The sequence below is a fragment of the Opisthocomus hoazin genome, chromosome 1 (genome assembly GCF_030867145.1).
Source record: "Opisthocomus hoazin isolate bOpiHoa1 chromosome 1, bOpiHoa1.hap1, whole genome shotgun sequence".
NCBI classification, from domain to species: domain Eukaryota; kingdom Metazoa; phylum Chordata; class Aves; order Opisthocomiformes; family Opisthocomidae; genus Opisthocomus; species Opisthocomus hoazin.
The window spans coordinates 34,819,581-34,837,885 of NC_134414.1; the positions used below are offsets into that span (position 1 = coordinate 34,819,581).

The 18,305-nt window shown below is 39.9% G+C and overlaps 1 protein-coding gene across 9 annotated transcripts in view; it reads left to right on the forward strand.

Annotated features, from left to right (window-relative positions):
• LOC104336919 (RCC1 and BTB domain-containing protein 2) overlaps positions 1 to 18,305 on the forward strand; it is a 39,694-nt gene that overhangs the window by 17,242 nt on the left and 4,147 nt on the right. For 5 of the 9 annotated variants that reach the window (XM_075421900.1, XM_075421889.1, XM_075421849.1 and 2 more), the window contains 9 exons: positions 143 to 309; positions 913 to 1,071; positions 2,646 to 2,753; positions 4,757 to 4,899; positions 6,720 to 6,910; positions 10,496 to 10,622; positions 13,776 to 13,912; positions 14,532 to 14,662; positions 16,284 to 16,699. In XM_075421900.1, the coding sequence (XP_075278015.1) occupies positions 143 to 309; positions 913 to 1,071; positions 2,646 to 2,753; positions 4,757 to 4,899; positions 6,720 to 6,910; positions 10,496 to 10,622; positions 13,776 to 13,912; positions 14,532 to 14,662; positions 16,284 to 16,499 (1,379 nt within the window). In that variant the 3' untranslated portion in view covers positions 16,500 to 16,699. Of the gene's footprint in view, positions 1 to 142; positions 310 to 912; positions 1,072 to 2,645; positions 2,754 to 4,756; positions 4,900 to 6,719; positions 6,911 to 10,495; positions 10,623 to 13,775; positions 13,913 to 14,531; positions 14,663 to 16,283; positions 16,701 to 18,305 lie in introns of those variants that run through there. The other 4 variants (XM_075421909.1, XM_075421878.1, XM_075421884.1 and 1 more) reach the window with 2 other exon arrangements.

Consider the following 18,305-nt stretch of genomic DNA (forward strand, 5'->3'; position numbering starts at 1 on the left):
TAAGAGCCCCAAAGGGCATGTATGTATATACACTTAAATATGTATATTGTTATTGAATTTAACTTTTCAGTTTGTAATTTTATGTTGTGTACTCATTGGAAAAATAGAGATTTTTAACCAACTTTTTGTGTTTTTATTATAGAGGGAGAAGTGTATACATGGGGTCATAATGCTTATAGTCAGCTGGGCAATGGTACAACAAATCATGGTTTCGTTCCCTGTCAAGTCTCTACTAACTTGGTGAACAAGAAAGTCATTGAAGTTGCCTGTGGCTCTCATCATTCTATGGTGTTAACGTCTGATGGAGAGGTGAGCACAGCTGGAATAAATCTCTCTTCTCTTAACAAAGCTCACATATGTGAGAAACAGGAAAACATTCTGCACTTGGAGCGTTAGACCTTGCTTCTTGCTATCCTCACAGTGCTGATGCAACACAAGTGTTTGCTAAAAATGGAAAGCCCTTCAGGGTCTTGCTGCTTTGAAGTGCGTGCAGAACATTGACTTTTGTGCCACATATGCTTGCAATAAGAAATGAGAATTGCTTTGTAAAGGGCAGCCAGTTTCTTCCTATGCTATACTCTACTGTAAACGCTTAATGGTGCTAAATCTGACATTAATATAAATTGCATTCATGTAAGGAGTTCTACTCACCAAAGTAAAAAGTTTTCAGTCATTTACTTTGAGGTGCCATTTGTGTCCAGTTAGCCATTCTGCTTTGGGTTCTGGAAAACTAGCAATAAATTATTCCAGCATTAGTGTGGCTGTCATGTTGCCTCATACCTTGGAAGGAACATGAAAGAATGGAATATGTAAATGCTAAGAGTGGCATACTTTTGATAGAAACAATTAAATTGTAAACCTAAGTGTCTGTATGTTGTATAGCCTTCTTCTGTGACAATCCTCTTACGACAGGTATACACGTGGGGTTATAATAACTCAGGCCAAGTTGGATCTGGTTCAACAGCTAATCAACCAATTCCTCGAAGAGTTACCAGCTGCCTACAAAATAAAGTAGTAGTTAATATAGCTTGTGGACAGATGTGCTCTATGGCTGTGGTGGAAAATGGAGAGGTGAGAAACTTTAAGTGAATTTTCTGACTGAATTTTATTTGATGTAATATCATGGGATGCAGATAATTTCAAACCTGTCAGTAATGAGCTACTACTCAGAAAATAAGTATACCTTTCCAGAGTCCCTCAAATCTACCTGCTTATACTGTTTATAAAAACCTTTGTCAGAAATAGTCCTGCGCATTGTGACATACTTAAGCACATCTTCCTAGCCATGCTGATTATGGTTTCTTCTTTAGAAAGGAGGTAGAGTGAAACAGGGAAAGTTGTTCACTAGCGTTTGGTTTATGGGTTTTTCATTTACGAGATTACACATAAAATTTAGCAGCTATTACTTTGTATCAACTATTGAAGTTGGCTTTGAATTGAAGGAATTGAAGTCTCAAATTTCAAATTTACTTGAAAATACAGTTCTGAAGTAAAAATAGCATTGTGAAGATCAGGAGATTTTTACAAATTTGGGGATTAAATAATATTGAATCTATGTATGTATACTTGTCATTTTGTGCTAGTTTCACTTTGTGTAAAAATAACTAAGTTTATATCACCGATTTACTGTTTTTTAGAGATGGTATTATATTCTAACAAAAATGAAAGTGCTGATTAATACATTATCCCACTGCTGTCTTTTGCATTCATAGAAAAATAAATTATTGTCTATACTAGAGTCTTAAGTATCAAGAATGTGAGAAGAATCTGTGGATGCTATTTTAATTTTCAGTGCTCATATATGCACACTTTATCTCAAGAGAAAACAGAGAAAATAAAAGTACATTGCATATATTTGTTCTACTGCAGCACCCCTTGAATCTCTCTCGTATCTTTTTATCCTCGTTGCACAGGTGCAAAGAGCTTGTGGTGTTCTTCTTGTTTTAGTTCATATGAGCTGAAGATTTTGGGCAGCCTACATCCTCTCTAACTCCATTGCTCCAAGCATTTCGGTTTAGACCTGAGTAGCTCTTGACTGTTTGCAGCACAACATATGTCACTGAAATTATCAGAGCTCAGTATTTTCCCCTTTTCCTGTGTTCAGCGTAAAGCTGTTAACAGCCCGCTCAGACTGTTGTGTGTAGCTTCCAGTTTATACTTGGTTCAGTGTGTTTTCTTTTCTGTTAGAGGACTTTTGTATGATAAATTAGCTCTTTGAAAAAGGGAAATGTTCATGCTGAATTTGCTGTGTGCTGGGCAACAGCCATATGAATCACTTAGTTTCTACTCTTCATATTAAAATGTTGTAGTCTTACACAATCTAACTCATAAAGAGCAACAAGATTGTGGAAGTTTCAAATTTTAGATGAGCATGCAGCTGATATTTTAAAAAGAAATAGCATCCAAAATTTGCAGTGCACAGAAACATATAAGTGTATATGTATATAGATATGTATATATCCACGTTTATATAGGTGTGTCTATGCATGTGTGTGTTTGTGTGCATCTACATATAAAGTACAGATCCTAAGGTGCGTGGACAGGAAATATTGAAGAAAATTATTAGCCTGACTCTGAAGTAGTTACACTGCTGCAAAAGAAGTAGATAACAGCAAACTGTTTAAATCCCTGTCTCTGTTTTGAAGGTCTACGTCTGGGGTTACAACGGCAATGGCCAGCTTGGGCTGGGCAGCAGCGGCAATCAGCCAACGCCGTGCCGAATAGCAGCTTTGCAAGGCATTCGCGTGCAGCGGGTATGTGTGTGACGCTCCGCTCAAACCCTCTGTGAACAGCTGAAAACACGCGAAGGCGTATCCTAGATTTGAAGGAGATGGTCCTTTATCTCTTTGTTTAAAGTGCCGTTTATCAGAATAAAGACGTGCTTCTTAAAATGGACCTCTGTCAGTAGGGGAGAAACTGTGACCCTGCGGAGTTCAGTGGGAGTTTTGCCATTGACTTCAGCGAGGTCAGGATTTTGCTTAAAGAGGACAAGGCCATTAGAAATATTTGGTCTTTTTTTTCTTGTGAAACTTAATTAAAAAAAAATTCCTGCTATCTTAGTAGATAAGAAAGTCGTCACTGGCTGCCCCATTCTTCATTAACCCCTGTGTTCTTTTCCAGGCAAATGCTGCAGTTTAGCATTTTGTCTTTCTTGCAGACTGAATATCGCTTTTAGAATTGCTCTCCAGCCCCAGTGACTAACTGGAGTTTGGAGTCTGAACAAATTGTCTCCAGCTGCTTTTAGTCAACAGTTGGTATGATTCCAGTGGTTAGTCTCCATCTTGGGTGCTTATTACACTTTAACAAGTAGCTGGGCTGCCATCAGTGTAACCAGCAAACATAACTTCTTTCAACTGATAAGAATTATTTAAAGTATCTGCAGAACTGATACTGAAATTTTTAATTGATTTATCCAAGATTGAGGATACTGCAGGAAAATGACACATTCTTCTAGAAAATGCTGGTTTTGTAACCTAATGAAAGTTTACAAGAGTGTTTTGAACTTTGGAATCTATTGATTACATTTACTCAGGGAAGTTACGAGTTTTGTAAATCTTTTTACAATAAACTCATTTAATTACATAGTTTTACATTCAGTTCCTAGGATGTAGACATTGCTGGTAACAATGGCTGTCGGAGAATGACGTAATACAGTGAATATTATTTTCCCGTATATTCATTCTCCCATTTAGACAGTGTGAGTGCTCCAGTAAATTTGACTTACATCCTATTTCTGTCCACTTTGTTTGCTTGATGTCAGTTAATACCAAGTTGTAGACCTCCAAGCAGTGCAAGACTTAAGGATTTATTTAAATTAAAGCACATCAAATGCTTCATGGGTGACAGTGGACTGCATGTACTTGCGGTATGCCTGCTTTGCAGATTATATAAAGATACATGAGCTAGTTTTGAACAACATGAATTTGTTATTGATAGCGATCTAGCTATAACAGGTTACATTAACTCATGCAGAGCAAGGCAATTTTGCCACTGTGCAGCTGTGTGTGCAGCATGTGCTGCGTATATCCATTATAAAGTGGATATTCAAGCAGCCTTACGTGGGGTGCCTGAGAAGGCAGCTCAGCAGAGCCGAATGGGTTTCCACAAGACGATATGAGCTGACACAGTTGTGTGCTGCCATCGAGACAGAGCGTTTCACCTCTTCCCTCTCTTTCCTGGCTGGCTGCTCCCATTGCTTAGGTTGTGTGGGCCCTGGTGGTCCCCATGCCCAGCTGTGGAGGGTTTCCTCCCGGTGATGTGCATTGTCATCTCAGCAGAGGGGCTGGCGAGCACCAGAGCTGGCAGAGGGAGGGTGCAGGTTTGTGTGGCTGGCAGGCAGGGAGGAGCGGAGCAGACAAGGAGACCTTGCCTGTTCTTACAGTGGTAAACTAGTCACGTTGGAGCAGTTGCCTGTAGAGTAGGGTCGGTGCGAGACAGACAGTCTGCCTTTTTCTGCATTTTTTTCTGCATACTGTTCATATTTGTCACGTAGCTTTCCTTCTTTCTCAATTGCTAGCTATTCTTTTGCTGTACTCTGGAGATTATCTGGCAGGGTTCCTCACTGATACATTTTTTCCGCAATGTCACCTCATCTACTTTAATTCTCTTTTCAGTAAGCTTATCTGCATTTGTAATCATTGGAATTTTTACACTGGTATATATACCAATAAAACTAATGTATAGTATAACATGTGTCTATCTGTATTAACTTACTGCTGCATAAAAATGAGATTTTTCTTTTTATTATTCCTTACAGGTTGCCTGTGGCTATGCACATACGTTAGTGCTAACAGATGAAGGTCAGATTTATGCCTGGGGAGCCAATTCATATGGCCAGTTAGGTACTGGGAATAAAAGTAACCAGTCTTACCCTACAACAGTTATTGTGGATAAGGACAGGTAATACTTACAGTCTTGCAGTCAGACATTAGTTGGCATTCTCATGGAAGAGCTATAGAAAAATATGGCATTTTTAATCTATTTTTTGAAAAAAATAGCCTATATTTTTTTGCAGTGGTTCTTCTGCTAAATGTGAACAGAATTTTCACTGGAAGTGCTTGAATCTGCCCCATAACCATTTCTATGAAAGGGAAACTGAATGCTCTGAGCCTGAACGTGCGGTTTTCTGCTTCAGCTCACATGGTACTTTATAGGCCTTAATTGCAGTTTCTTGTCAGTGCGGCAGTTTCATTGTTTGAAGTCAACAGTAAAAGCTTTATTGTCTCTGAATGTAAATTGTGTTTTAATATGCTACTATTGACAAGAAGTACACACAGAAAAAGTGAAGGGAGGACATCTGCAATTTGTGTTATTTCTGCCATTAAATCTGGCTCATAACCCAGGAGAGAGAGAAGGGGAGGGGTTCGTTCTGGGTACTGTTGACTGAAAATGAAGCTTAGATTCTTACAAGTTAAATATTTTCCTGTAAGTCCTTGACGGGTAGTGGGGCAGTTGTTTCTATTGCTAATGTAAAGCCATGTATATATGTGGCCAGAAATTTGAATCTGTTCCTTACTACAGAGATCTTGATTTTGGCCTCCTGTTGTGCATAATAAGAAAAGTGAGATGTCCCTCTTAAACCCTTGTCTGTGTACACTATTGTAAGGAAGGGGCAGCTCCTCTCTGGTCATGAGACACAGCCTGTTTTTGAACCTTACTGTCTCTTTATGTGTGTTTGTGCTTTTGCTTAAAACGTACCTGAAATTTTTCCAGACACTTTGGCTAGAGTTAAAACATTACCACGCTTTAATACTTTGGCTACTGTGAAAACATTACCACATTTTAATACAGGTTTTAATGTTGTGTGCAGTCGTTCCCTTACTGTTGGCCAGCATGCGCGTTCCTGGTGTCAGTGAGAACATTACCTCACTAAAGCCTGCAAGATTTGTACATACAGCTTGAAACAAGTTGTTGCCCAGCTATTTTCTCCAGGCAGCTGGAAAACAAGTAAACAAGCAGTAGTTCAGACTGCAGAACAGTGGGTTGTGTGATGTTGTACTCAGTGGGAGTTTTGAAATTCTAAATCAACATTTGGATTAGCGAGATAGCCTAATAGAGCTAAAATACACTTAGAAACAGCTTTTAGTGCTGTTTGGTTCTGATTTTTAATTTTCAAACTGAAAGTCCGTTAAACGTAAGTCATAATAATTGTATGAGTAATGACACTTCAGTATTCACCCTAATGAAAGGAAGTATGTTTAAATTGTTGGTTTATAACTGTTACCAAGTTTTTCATTAACTTCAATTACAAGCCAAAATGCAAATTCCTTTTTTTTTTTTTTGAAACACCTCCTCATTTCCTCCTTCCTCTTCTCCAAGCGCCCGTTCTCTACAGCTTAATGCAGCCACTCGCCTCACTGCCCAGCACCACCGAGGACATTCAGAGACTTGAAACTCATCACAGCTTTGTTTGAGGGAGCCGAGGGCATCAGTAGAGCACGTGCTGCAGTAGGTACACTGCTCTGCTGCAACGGTGTCTCCTCACTCCCGAGAGGCTTTTTCAGCAAGAAGCTCTCCCGAGTGCACGCTGTTTGAAGAAACATTGATAGCCCTTTTAATTTTGCTGTATATGATTGGAAAACATTCTTGCAATTGGAAGCGCATGCATGCTTGCAAACACGTCTTGCACCAGAAAAAGGCAGAGGTAGTGAGCTGCTTCACTGCGTTTTGTTCTTATGAGAGTGACTTGCTTTTTTTTCTTTCTTTGCTTGTAAATTCAGAGTTATAGAGATTGCAGCCTGCCACTCTGCTCACACGTCAGCTGCCAAGACACAGAGCGGCCAGGTGTACATGTGGGGCCAATGCCGTGGGCAGTCAGTGATCCTTCCCCACCTCACTCACTTTGCCTGCACTGACGATGTGTTTGCTTGCTTTGCTACCCCTGCTGTTATGTGGCGTCTTCTGTCAGTAGGTGAGCTTGAATATTTTTTGTTTCGACATCTTCTAAATAGAATCATTAGTGCATAAAACAGTTGCATGCATTTGAAGCATAAAATTAGTTTATTTAAAAAAATTTTTTTACACTAAGAAGCATAATCCTATATTATGTATGTGTAAATGGTAATATGGAATTGTAAAAATTGCTAAGGCCTGTTGACAGTGCTAAATGATTGTCTGTTTTATTGACGTAGTTTGTTTTGTGGGGAAATGCCTTGGGTTTGGGGAGGGTTTTTTCTGTGGAACCACTGAATGTTACTGTACAATGGCCATGGGTGGAGAAGAATTTGGAGACTTGAGGGAGCCATGCAGAACGTTTAGGAACCCTGAAGCTTTCTTTGATGCACTGAAGAAGACTACTAAGAATTGAGGAAGGCAAATTCCGGTGTTCAGAATTGGCCACAGGCACTTAGAGTCTCATCACGAGTGATCGTGACCTGGGCTTCTGAAGAGACAAGCTGCTGGGTCTCAGATCTTTGAGTAACGCTGAGGTCTGTCTTGCTGGCCTTGACTAGAAAGAGTCATGTATATAGCACTGTGTTAACAGAGAGCTCATTCTTCAGCTACAAATTCAGTTCCATGTTGGTTGCTAATAAAGTTACTGGCTTTGCTGACCTAATCAGAGATGAGACTCTTGGGGTTGTCTGTAGGTGTCATCTGGGAGCTTAAGCTAAAAGCTAGAATACAGCGATTTGTTAATTTGTAATTTGAATTGAGTCCATCATGCTTCCATTCCACTTCTCTACTGGGGTGGATCATTCCATGTCAATATGTGTTTCTCAGTTGTAAGTTCTACGTAAAAGCATCTGCAGTATGTTCGGATTTTTATTCTATGACAATTGGCTATTTATGAAGGAAATGGGACACTATTAGTATAAGTAGCTTAATCCTAAATTCAATTGTATGTATCTTCTTATGTACATTAGCAGGGTTCTGGGGCTCTTCAGCTTCCATTTCTTCTTGCCTAGTTAAAATATTATTTCACGCTATCAGAATTTCCCCTCCGCTTTTCTCTTGCCTTTTCTTCTCAGTTTAATACAGCGTATTGGGGATTTTTTCAGAGTGGAGGAAGACAAGAAGCAAAACCTGCCTCTTTCCTTATTTCGTTCCTCACAGAGAGGACAACTGCTTGAGTGAGACTGAAACCGTCTGTTACGGTTTTTCAGTGATCCTTTCTGCAAATTCACCTGGTCTTATCTTCTTCTACATATGCTGTTTTAGGTCAGAAATGCTGGTTTAGGTGAGCTAAAAGAGTCCTGGGTGAGACTGTATATGGACATTCACCTTTATGCGGAAGACTTCCAAGTAGTTGATTTATTAATAAGCGTATCACTCATCAGTACTCATAGATATTCACTCTCTTTAACACAGCACGGTTAAGACTACATTCGTAACTATTGCCCAAGACGTCTTTTATCCTCACCTTTGTTGTCACTGTGAACAACACACCCAGCCTCCTTGCACTGCTTCACATCTTGGGAGTCATTTTTCACTGTAGCAGCTCCTTTTATAGTTTGACCTTGACTTCTTGGTCCCTTTGGAAATAATGTTGCTACACTGTAGCAACATTGTACTAAAGCACAAGATGAATCCTTACAGGAGGAAAAGGTTGTTTTATTTTTAAACAAATTAATTTCAGATGTGCTTTCAAACCCCTGTTCTCCTGTGGACCAAGTGGTCTGTCCAGCATCCCGGCACTAAAATGTGTATTCAGGTGGTCTTAGCCGGGTTCCTTGCGATGACACAGGATAAAGGATGCTGGCTGTCAGGCCCTCATCTTGTCTCCTGGATTCCTTTTAGTTAGGTGACTCGCTGTTGTTTGTCCCCTGATCTGCGTGTGGTGAGAACCATCAGGCAGCTGCGTCCTCGGATCTTAACATCTGCTGAACTCGGTGCCATGGACATCTGCTGTGCTTACAGCCCTGCTCCGTCTGTTGTATTGTGGCGCTTTCACACCCGGGAATTCCCATGCATTCCCTGTTCCTGGCAGTTCTAACATTTCTATTACAATTCTTAGCACTGGCTGCTAAGGAGTTTTCTTGGCTTTGTGCCTTGTCAGTGTGAGCTGCCTCTTCATTTCCTTCCTCTGGCTCCCCCTTCACTGCTGTAACAAATAAAAGCACGTATTTTCCCTCTATGTGGTTATTAACTGAACCCCACTATATTCAGTTTACCTCTGCTGGCTGTAGAAGTCATCTGGAGACGTGTATTGGTGGACATCTGAATTGCCAGTTAACTTTGAAGAGAGCTTCAGCTTTGCATTGGTCGTTAAAATTGTTACTCATTCGGATAGCAGAGGTCTGAATAAATAAACCACATTGTACCAAATAAGAGCTAACAAAGTATTTCACAGTATCGTTATTTCAGAAGGATTTTGAATTATCGTTACATTGGCTTCCCGCCACGCCCAAATCCTTTTCCCTGCAATCCAATGCATTTTGACAGTCATTGCCTTAATTGGGTATACCTGAACAAAAGTGACATCCTCTAAATTAAATGAAAAATAATTGTGCTAAACAAAGTATAGCACTATCAAACTGTGTGTGTTAAGTTTTTTCTAGAGCTTGTGGTGAAGTCCTTTCCATTTCCAGCAGAATACTATTATTTTTAGCGTGGTAGGTTACAGGAGCTAGCGTTTAAGTGATTTTTCTGTAGAGAACAGCTTATTGCTGACCAACAAAATTTGTATAAACCAATAATGTGTATTTATATAGTAAGAAGACAAAATGTTTTCTGGGTTAAGAATGAGGTTTGGGGTTTTAATTTTTTAGTTGTATTAAAGACGATAGTTCTCTGAGGCTACCAAATATGATGGAGATTTGGAAACAGTTCAGGAGATAAAAATTTGTATGCAGACAGTGGATGACTTTTCAAGGCTGCCTGGTAACTTTATGATGCGACACGTGCCCAGTGGGTACACATACATAGGACACAAACAGGAATACACAGACATCCACGCAGAGTGCTTCTAACACCACAAGTCTAGGGAAAACAGTTTTTCAATAGACTGGTAACTGGTGGTATTTACCTTTAGGGATATTGTACTGGGCAGTTTGATTGAAGCCAAGATATTGGTTATGTCATAGCTTTATTTGTGCTGGAAGATAATGTGTCCTCATGGGAGTATTTTAGAAAATCTTATTGTGATTTTTTTATTGACCTTTGAGGTATCTTATAATAGCTAACACTTTTCATTTAGAATAATTTACCCAGTAAAGACTGACAGCATTTGCTATCAGATGCAGCATTAAACTTCTGAAACTGTGTTAATTATTTTTATCTGACCTCATATAGATGAGTTAGAGGAGTGGGACTTATTTTTTTTTTTTAATAAGGATATTTATTTGGAGTAGGAAACCAGTAAGGACTGAAGAAAGCTGCCCTTTATTTGCTGTTCTGGGGCTTCATACTGAACAGATAGTCTGCTGGGTTTTTTTACTAGCCTTAAAGAGATGTTGTATTTATTAAGAGAGTCAATTGCTGACAGATACCCAAGATGTTACCCTAAGAGACAGTTGTATTTCTTACTACTTACTATTAATTCCCCTTTGTATTCTAGAGCCAGATGACCATCTAACAGTAGCCCAGTCACTAAAGAAGGAATTTGACAACCCTGAAACTGCAGACCTGAAGTTTCTAGTGGATGGAAAATACATTCATGTTCATAAAGTTCTTCTCAAAATCAGGTAAGGCACAAACTGTGTAGTTTAATATAAACTAAACTGTATAGTGTAGTCCACTGTGGTGAGTAATTACTGCTCAGAATTCTTGACGCATTTTTACAAACTCCCTTTTCCCTCAGCCATGGGATTCACCTGCTATTCTTCACCGTTACTCTCTTTTCCTCATTTCCTCATTTCCTTGCTGCTTGGAATTATCAAACATGATGCTTACTACCAGCCTTTTCATCACTTCCCTCAGTCTGATGTGCATCCTCCTTCGTGCTGCCTAAACAGCTTTGACCTTGGTTGCTAATAACTTTTTCCTGTTGAGGAAAAAGGCTCACTTCTTTCTGCTGCCTTCCCAGTAGTTTGGATCAGTTTTTCCTCCTTTACATGCTGGGCTTCCTCCACAGGGATGATTTGAGGGTTTTGTGTTTATTCTTGCCTTTCTTTGCTTCCACAGGACCCTTTAGTTGTTTCAGCAGCTTCTGTGGATGCCTTCACATTATCTTTCTTCTCCTTTTTTTGACAGATTTCCTATCCTACTTGTTTTAAACCTTCATACCAGTGAATTTGAATTTTAATCTGGCTTCTCGTTTTGTTTTTACAGCTTTTTGCAAGGTAACGCCACTTTACAGTGAGATTTGGTATAGGCAGATCTACAGAGTAATCGCATTAATGTCAACACACAGGGATTAGTTTGTTATTGCTGACGCGGTTTCTACTAGGATATTCTAGAGACACTGCTTTAGATTTTTTCTGCCTTGCTAACTGCTTCTGCTCCATCCTTCTCATTGTGACAATATTTTTTTCTCTTTGCTGTTTTCTTCCTCAGAATGGTTGGCTATCTCATCCTGCTTACCACCACTTCCATCTTCCATGTTCCTACGTTTGCTCCTGAGTCCCATTAAGGATTTCTTGTATATTACTGCATAAAATTGAAGTTCCTTGTTAATTCTTGCCTGCCCCTTTTTTGGTCTTCTCTCCTCTCCTCTTACTGCTCCAGTTACCTCTATTACAATTTTCTTCCCTTTACTGATTTCATTGCTTGCACATTATGCTTGTGCCTGTAGCCCACCCCTTTTGTTTGGAAAGCCACGTGTTCTTCGTCAGATACCACTTCAAATCTTGTGTCTCCCCAAAATGTTTCTGAGGTTTTTTTTCCTAATAATCAGAGTGTATGTAACTTCTCCTTATTTTTCTTCTTGCTCTGGTTTTTGAGATTATATGGCATTCTGGGAAAGAAATGTGGCTAATTCTAAAATGGATTTGAATGTATGGCATTAGCAAAATAATATGCAGGAATAATAAAGCATCGGGCACAGTCTGTAGAATTCATATTTTCTTTAAGCCTTATAGTCTCATGATGCAACTGGATCAGAGGATAGCGTATTTAACATCGTATTTAGCAGCATTCAACTTGTTCCAGAGCGTTGTCATGAATGTAGTGCTGGTGAAAGGTTCCTTTTCTTTATCTGGTCATTTCTTTACTATTTATGAAGACTTTTTTCCATCTTGTTCTGTGCCTGCTGTTGAACTAGATCGTGTGGTTCGTGGTTGTTAGCTTGCGATGGTGGTGTAATGGCAGTGAGCAGCTGGCCAAGCAGCGTACTGCCTGCAGCAGCGGATACCTGCGGGGCTGTGGGTGGGATTCGCCTGCTCTGCATTTAGCCAGCCAAAATCAGGTGCCTGCTCTGTCTCTACGGAGAGACAGCGAGAGGGAGAGAGGCATACCAAAGCATGAGTCCCTCCAAGGTACTTTGGAGACTGAAAGATGAGTACAAACCAATTTTTGTTTATTTATTTGCTTATTTTTAAGGGAGCAATGTGCACCACCTTCTTTCTGACTTTTTACTTTCGTGTGGTGCCACTGGGCAAGAGACCATTCCCAAGGTAGAGACCATTCCCACTGTCTGTTACACAGCTGGATGGGTAACATGGTCACCACCGCCTAACATGAGGCCCTCGGAAACAAGCAGTGGGGTTTGGGCTGCCTCTTCCAATGCCAGAATCTGATACAAGATGTGATGGAAGCTAAACAGTGACTTTTCAATTCTTTATTAATTTGGCTTGATGTTTATTTATTTTATTTTAAAAAATCAAATACTAAGAAAAAAATTCTTTAAATAACTAGTAAAATCAAATGTAAAAAAGGTAATTTAAGTGATTAAAATAAATAATTCTTTTTCATTTGTATCTAAGTTATGCTGTCTTTATGATGTAGACTTGTCCCAGCATCATTAAAAGGAAACCAACCTATCTTTTATGTAAAGGTTTTAGTAAAAGAAAAGCAAATTCTGATGTGGGAGAGTTAGAAAGTAAGTAGGGTAGTATAAAAGAGTCCGATTAACTTGTGGCTGTTACAGGAAAACTTACCTGAGGTGGTGATGTTCATTTCCATCAGCAAAAAATTTTGCAAAGAATTCAAATGTTATGGGATGTTTTTTAGGGAGCAGTAAGTTACTGTGAGTTGAAAGTTACTGTGGACTGTAAGGTGCAGAGTACAGCTGTCAAAGGCAGTGCTTTGTTTGTATCTTGTCTGTCACAGAAGTATTCAGACTTATAAGAAAGAGGCGATGAAAGATCTGGGTGAGAGTGTGATGACTTTAAATATTTTAATCCTTAAGTATAGTGATTAAATCTAATGCTAAATTGTGTATGGACTCTAACACCGGAATAAATGTTATGTAAAATACTAATAAATTCCCTCCTCACTAGATCATGTTGGAGAAGGCAGGTTGAAATGTGAAAATTGTTGGACTTAATTGTAAACTTTATCTGTTACAAGCTAGGTAATAAAACTCATTGTTAATGTATAATGTATTGAAGAAAATGGCATCAAAACCATATAGAACATCCTTAAAGCTATTATAAGTAGAAATTAAGCCTGCTATAAAGTATTAATAGCAGAAACAAAGGAAAATTCTGAAATCTATTTATTTTATGTATAAATACATCTATTATTATTATATAGCCAGGCTAAACCACGACACCTTATAAGCTTTATAAGGCTTAAAAAAAATAACATGTTCAAACCACAAAATCATGTAGCTAGAGTTTATGGTTGTGTATTTAGTCTGTTATGACTGATTTTTTTTTTTTTTACCAATTTCTTGCTGCAGCTCATCTTTCAAACTTAACTGTTTACAGCACGCAGTCTTTGTTCATGTTTTGTAGGTGTGAACATTTTCGTTCCATACTGAATAATGATGATGAAATTATAGAAATGAGTGAATTTTCTTATCCTGTTTACCGAGCCTTCCTGGAATACCTGTACACAGACAACATCAGGCTCCCTCCGGAAGATGCAATAGGTATTTGCTGTAAATGGAAATAGCTCTAGGTTAAGTGTTTCTGAACAGGTGGGTTTGTGTGTCATAACAGGGCGAGGAAAGCAGGGCTTGTTCATTTTAGTTTTATTAGCACTGAAATTGTGAGTTGGGCAGGTGTCAGGCAGAAGGGGTGCAGCTGCAGTGAACAGACCCAAGGAGAATGAGTGGTGTGGACTCAGCAAGATCAAAGATGCAAAATGTTCAAAAAGAACTCATTGTTTCTCGTATTAGAAACTTTTTATTCCTTAGAAAGGCACTAATGCCATACTAAAACTTCTGTTTGAGCAGCTGTGGCGATTTGATCATGAGTGGAAAGGGAGCTGTGTCCCACATGAATTTAAGAGGATGTAAGTCACTAATTGATGCCTCCGATGAGCTACAGTACAGCGAACAAGAAGACTGAACATTTGCGTAGTAATAAAAGGGTCCCTTTTTGGTACGTCTTTCGAGGGCCTTTAGAAATGCACACATCATCTAGGGGAAAAAAAAAGAGAACAAGTCTTTGATCAATTCAGCCTAAAACGATAGGGCGATTGATTAACGTGAAAAGAAATATGTATGTTTTGCACCAGGAGAGTTAAAGCTGTATGAACTTTCACAGGACTGCTAGATTTGGCAACACTGTATAGAGAAAACAGATTGAAAAAGCTTTGCCAGCAAACGATCAAACAAGGCATTTGTGAAGAGAATGCCATTGCTCTGCTTTCTGCCGCCGTCAAATATGAAGCTCAGGTAAGGAGAACTTCTCTCCAGGCAAACTGTTGTTTTCTGAGAAATGAAACTGTTCAATATAGACATAACTGTGTTTAACTGACAAGGCATGATTACTGCCATTTCCCTTTCTGGCTTCCCAGACGTTTTTTTTCCCCCTTTTTAAGTTTTTTTTTAAAAAAATCCAGCTATTAGTGTTTTCTTCCTGGCCTTTTGGCTTGCACCTGCGAGTCAGGATTCGTAATCTGCTTCCTGCCTTGTCGTCCGGCACAGCACGGTGGGCAGATTTCTCCCCGCCGTTTGCTTCTCCACCTCTGGATTTTGCACGCGTCCCAGGTTGGCCACCAGGTCATTTTGTCTGCCGCTGTCTGGTGCAGTCACTCTGCCACGGCCTTTTACAGCCAGCGGGAGAATTGACCTGTAAAGTCCCTCCCTAGTTACCCTTGTGCCTATATAAAAAATTCCCCGTTTGCCATGTTGTTTACAGCGAATCACGCTGACATGCAACAAATTACCTATTGTTATGCCTCTCCCCGTATCCTGTCATCTGCTCTGCCCTTGGCTCTGGAATGTGTCACTAGCACTCAGCCTGTTATCAGCAGTACTGCAAGAGCTTCTTTTGTAAACAGGCGAATACTTTCAGAGATGTTTTCCTTTTCTCAACTTCTTAGTGCTATGCTGATTGCGGAAATAATGGTGTGGGGGGTTTTAATATTCAAGAAGTCTGCATTTGTATTTTAGACTTAGTAGCTGTTGTTATAACTGAGCATCTTAGTTGAAAAGTCCTCATTTTTCTGTTCAAGATTTCTTCTGCTTTAAAAGAATAAAATTAATGTAGCCACACAGAAGATTGCCTATTAGAAGAGCCAAAATATGTAGCTGGTAACAATGGTGGGTTTTTTTTTAAATACTTGTATTTTGCTTTTGCCTGGCTGCGAAATGTAGGCTGAAGTTTTAAAGGAGAAGAGGCTAGAAGTGTAGTACGATGGATTGATAAACATTTCCAGGCATAGGAAGCAAGCAGAAAGATGGGGCTGGAACAAAAGCAGAGTTAAAAATGTTGCAGTAGTCTGTGCTGTATGGAGGAAGCGCACTAGATGGGATGAATTTATGTAGGAGCAGCAAAGAGGAGGCTGGAAGTCAGTGAGTTTTGTAAATCAAAAGAGGGGATAACGTCAGATCAGTAGATAGTGAGACCGTTAACTGCCGGTTACAAGCAGTTTTAGCCAAGGTATCAGCAACGGCCGGCATGAGCAGCTGGGGCAAAGAGGAGTTGTTCTTTCAACGTGTTGCGGTGGTAAAAGCCCAGCGTCGCAGGGAAGACTGGACATGAAGGGAGGACCCAGTGATTTGATTGTCCTTACAGCAGTTGTTTTCATTAAAAGTTTACTCCAGAGTTCCTCCTTTTACAAGCTTTTCAACAGGTTTTAACATCTCCAAGGCAGAAGTACTTTTAGTTGACCTGTGTCAGCGGACGTAGTTAAAGATACATTTAGGTGTATTGTGAAGTAGTAAAACTAGCCTGGACAAAGTACTAGAGTTTATAATGACTGAAACACAATAAAAGGGATTGGCTAGATGACTAAATATTTATTATCTTCCTCTTCCTTCTATGATTCAGTGTTTTATTCTGTATACCTAGTATTCTTTCAAAACATGTGATAGTGTAACACAAGCATCAGTTGATGAATTGGTTCACCTGCCCCGGGTTGCAGCATGCGCCGGCCTCAGGAGCGCGTTGTTGCCCTCCTCCCTCCGTCCACAGCTCAGAAAGGGTTACAGCAGAACTGCTTCGGAGCAGCACAGCGAACGCCTCTCTGTCAAAGACATGGGACACTCTCTGTCTAAGGAGTTGTGAAGTAAGCCAGGATCTTGTAGTGTACTGCATTAATATAGTAAAAATCGGTTTGAGAGCCATGTGCAGTGTACCAGCACTTCAGCAGAAAACTGTCCAAAGGATTGTGAAAGAGGCTTGATATTCTGGAAGTTTGAAAAGATGGAATTAACTCAATTTTTTGTCATTAAATGTGAACGCTGCAAGTGGAAGTTTATAGTGCTGTGTCGTCCATCATTAACATATCAGACCAACTGAAGACTGACTTGGCTACTGTATGCATCTGTTAGGATTAAAAATGCTTGAAAATATTTTGTCCTGTCATCAGAAAATACAAAGAATTTCTGCTACAAGTGATTTTAAAGCCTAGAGCCCATTGCAATAGGACAAGGACTAGTGGTTTTAAACTAAAACAGGGTAGATTCAGACTTTATATAAGGAAGAATTTTTTTACAGTGAGGGTGGTGAAACACCGGAACAGGTTGCCCAGAGAGGGAGAAGAATCCCCATCCCTGGAAACATTCAAGGCCGGGGTGGACGGGGCTCTGAGCAGCCTGGTCTGGTTGAAGATGTCCCTGCTCACTGCAGAGGGGTTGGGCTGGATGATCTCTAAAGGTCCCTTCCAACCCAAAGTATGCTGTGATTCTATGATATTTCTAGTATACACTGTGGAAAATTTTAGATTAATCATCTTCTATATGCCAGAACTAAAAGCCAGTATTTCTTGAAATTGCAAAATTAGTGACCAGGATTCTATGATATCTGTGGTCCTCTTCATAGATCAGTGCCAGAAAAGGCCGTGGCTGCTCATTTTATTTGATGTAAAAGTTTTGCACAGTGGCTGTAAAACAACCCAGGTTCTGGCAGTAGCATTTCAGAGGCCTGCTGAAACACAGGCTGTCAGTGTCTTTGACCTTCTAATTTTTTTATTTCTCCTATGTTTTTTATTTCTTCTTTTTCTATTCTCATTCCTTTTCTTGCTTTTCCAGCACTTTTTGATGAGAGAGACGATTAACTTCTGTGCGTTGTTGCTACCTTTCTTTCTTTCTTTCTTTTCTTTTATGCCGCCTGGCCTCTGTTAAAGCTTTAGTTACATCTTGACAGGGGTAACAGACTTGAAACATCCAATCTAAGGAAAAGGTTTCAAAGGGAAAGGCAGAGGTATTCTGCTGAATTTCTGTCTACTCTTAAGAAGTAGTAATAATTCTGCAATGTTCGTGTAGTTAATTAATACAGAATAAAACCAGCATGGGTTTCGAGGCCTCTTGTTGCTGTAACCCTTGAAGAGTTTATAGGTCGTGGCTCATACTGCCAGTTTAGATGTGCCTTGCTGCTGGCTCCAGCTCTGCTTGCTGCAGATTTTCCTTCAACACCAAGCTGTTGCGTAGGAACCAGCTACAGGGGCTTGACCCAGTGCATGGAGAGAAGGATTGCCGCTGTTGTCAGGAGTCCGAGTGGGCAAAATTTGCTGCGTTAAAGCATGGTTGTATGGCTGAACGGCTTGTACCTGTCCTGTGCTGAATACCTCAACATCCTGCTACAGCCAGACCACGACAAGACAGAACCGTTCTTGCTATCCAGGAATCCCAGTTCCTAGACAGGGACACACAATTCCTAGGCTGACCAGGAAAGACACACGTATCCTAACATCCAGTTCGTGTTCAGGGAGCGCCATCGGATGTTACATCACATTTTGCTTTGATTTTCAGCAAGACTAGGACATCTGCTGTTTTTCACAGGACCACTGCTGAATTCAGTGTGGGGAGGAAAAGAAAGGACTTACTGCTGCTCTAGTAGTTGTGTATGGGGAAAGTTGATGCTTTTACTTGT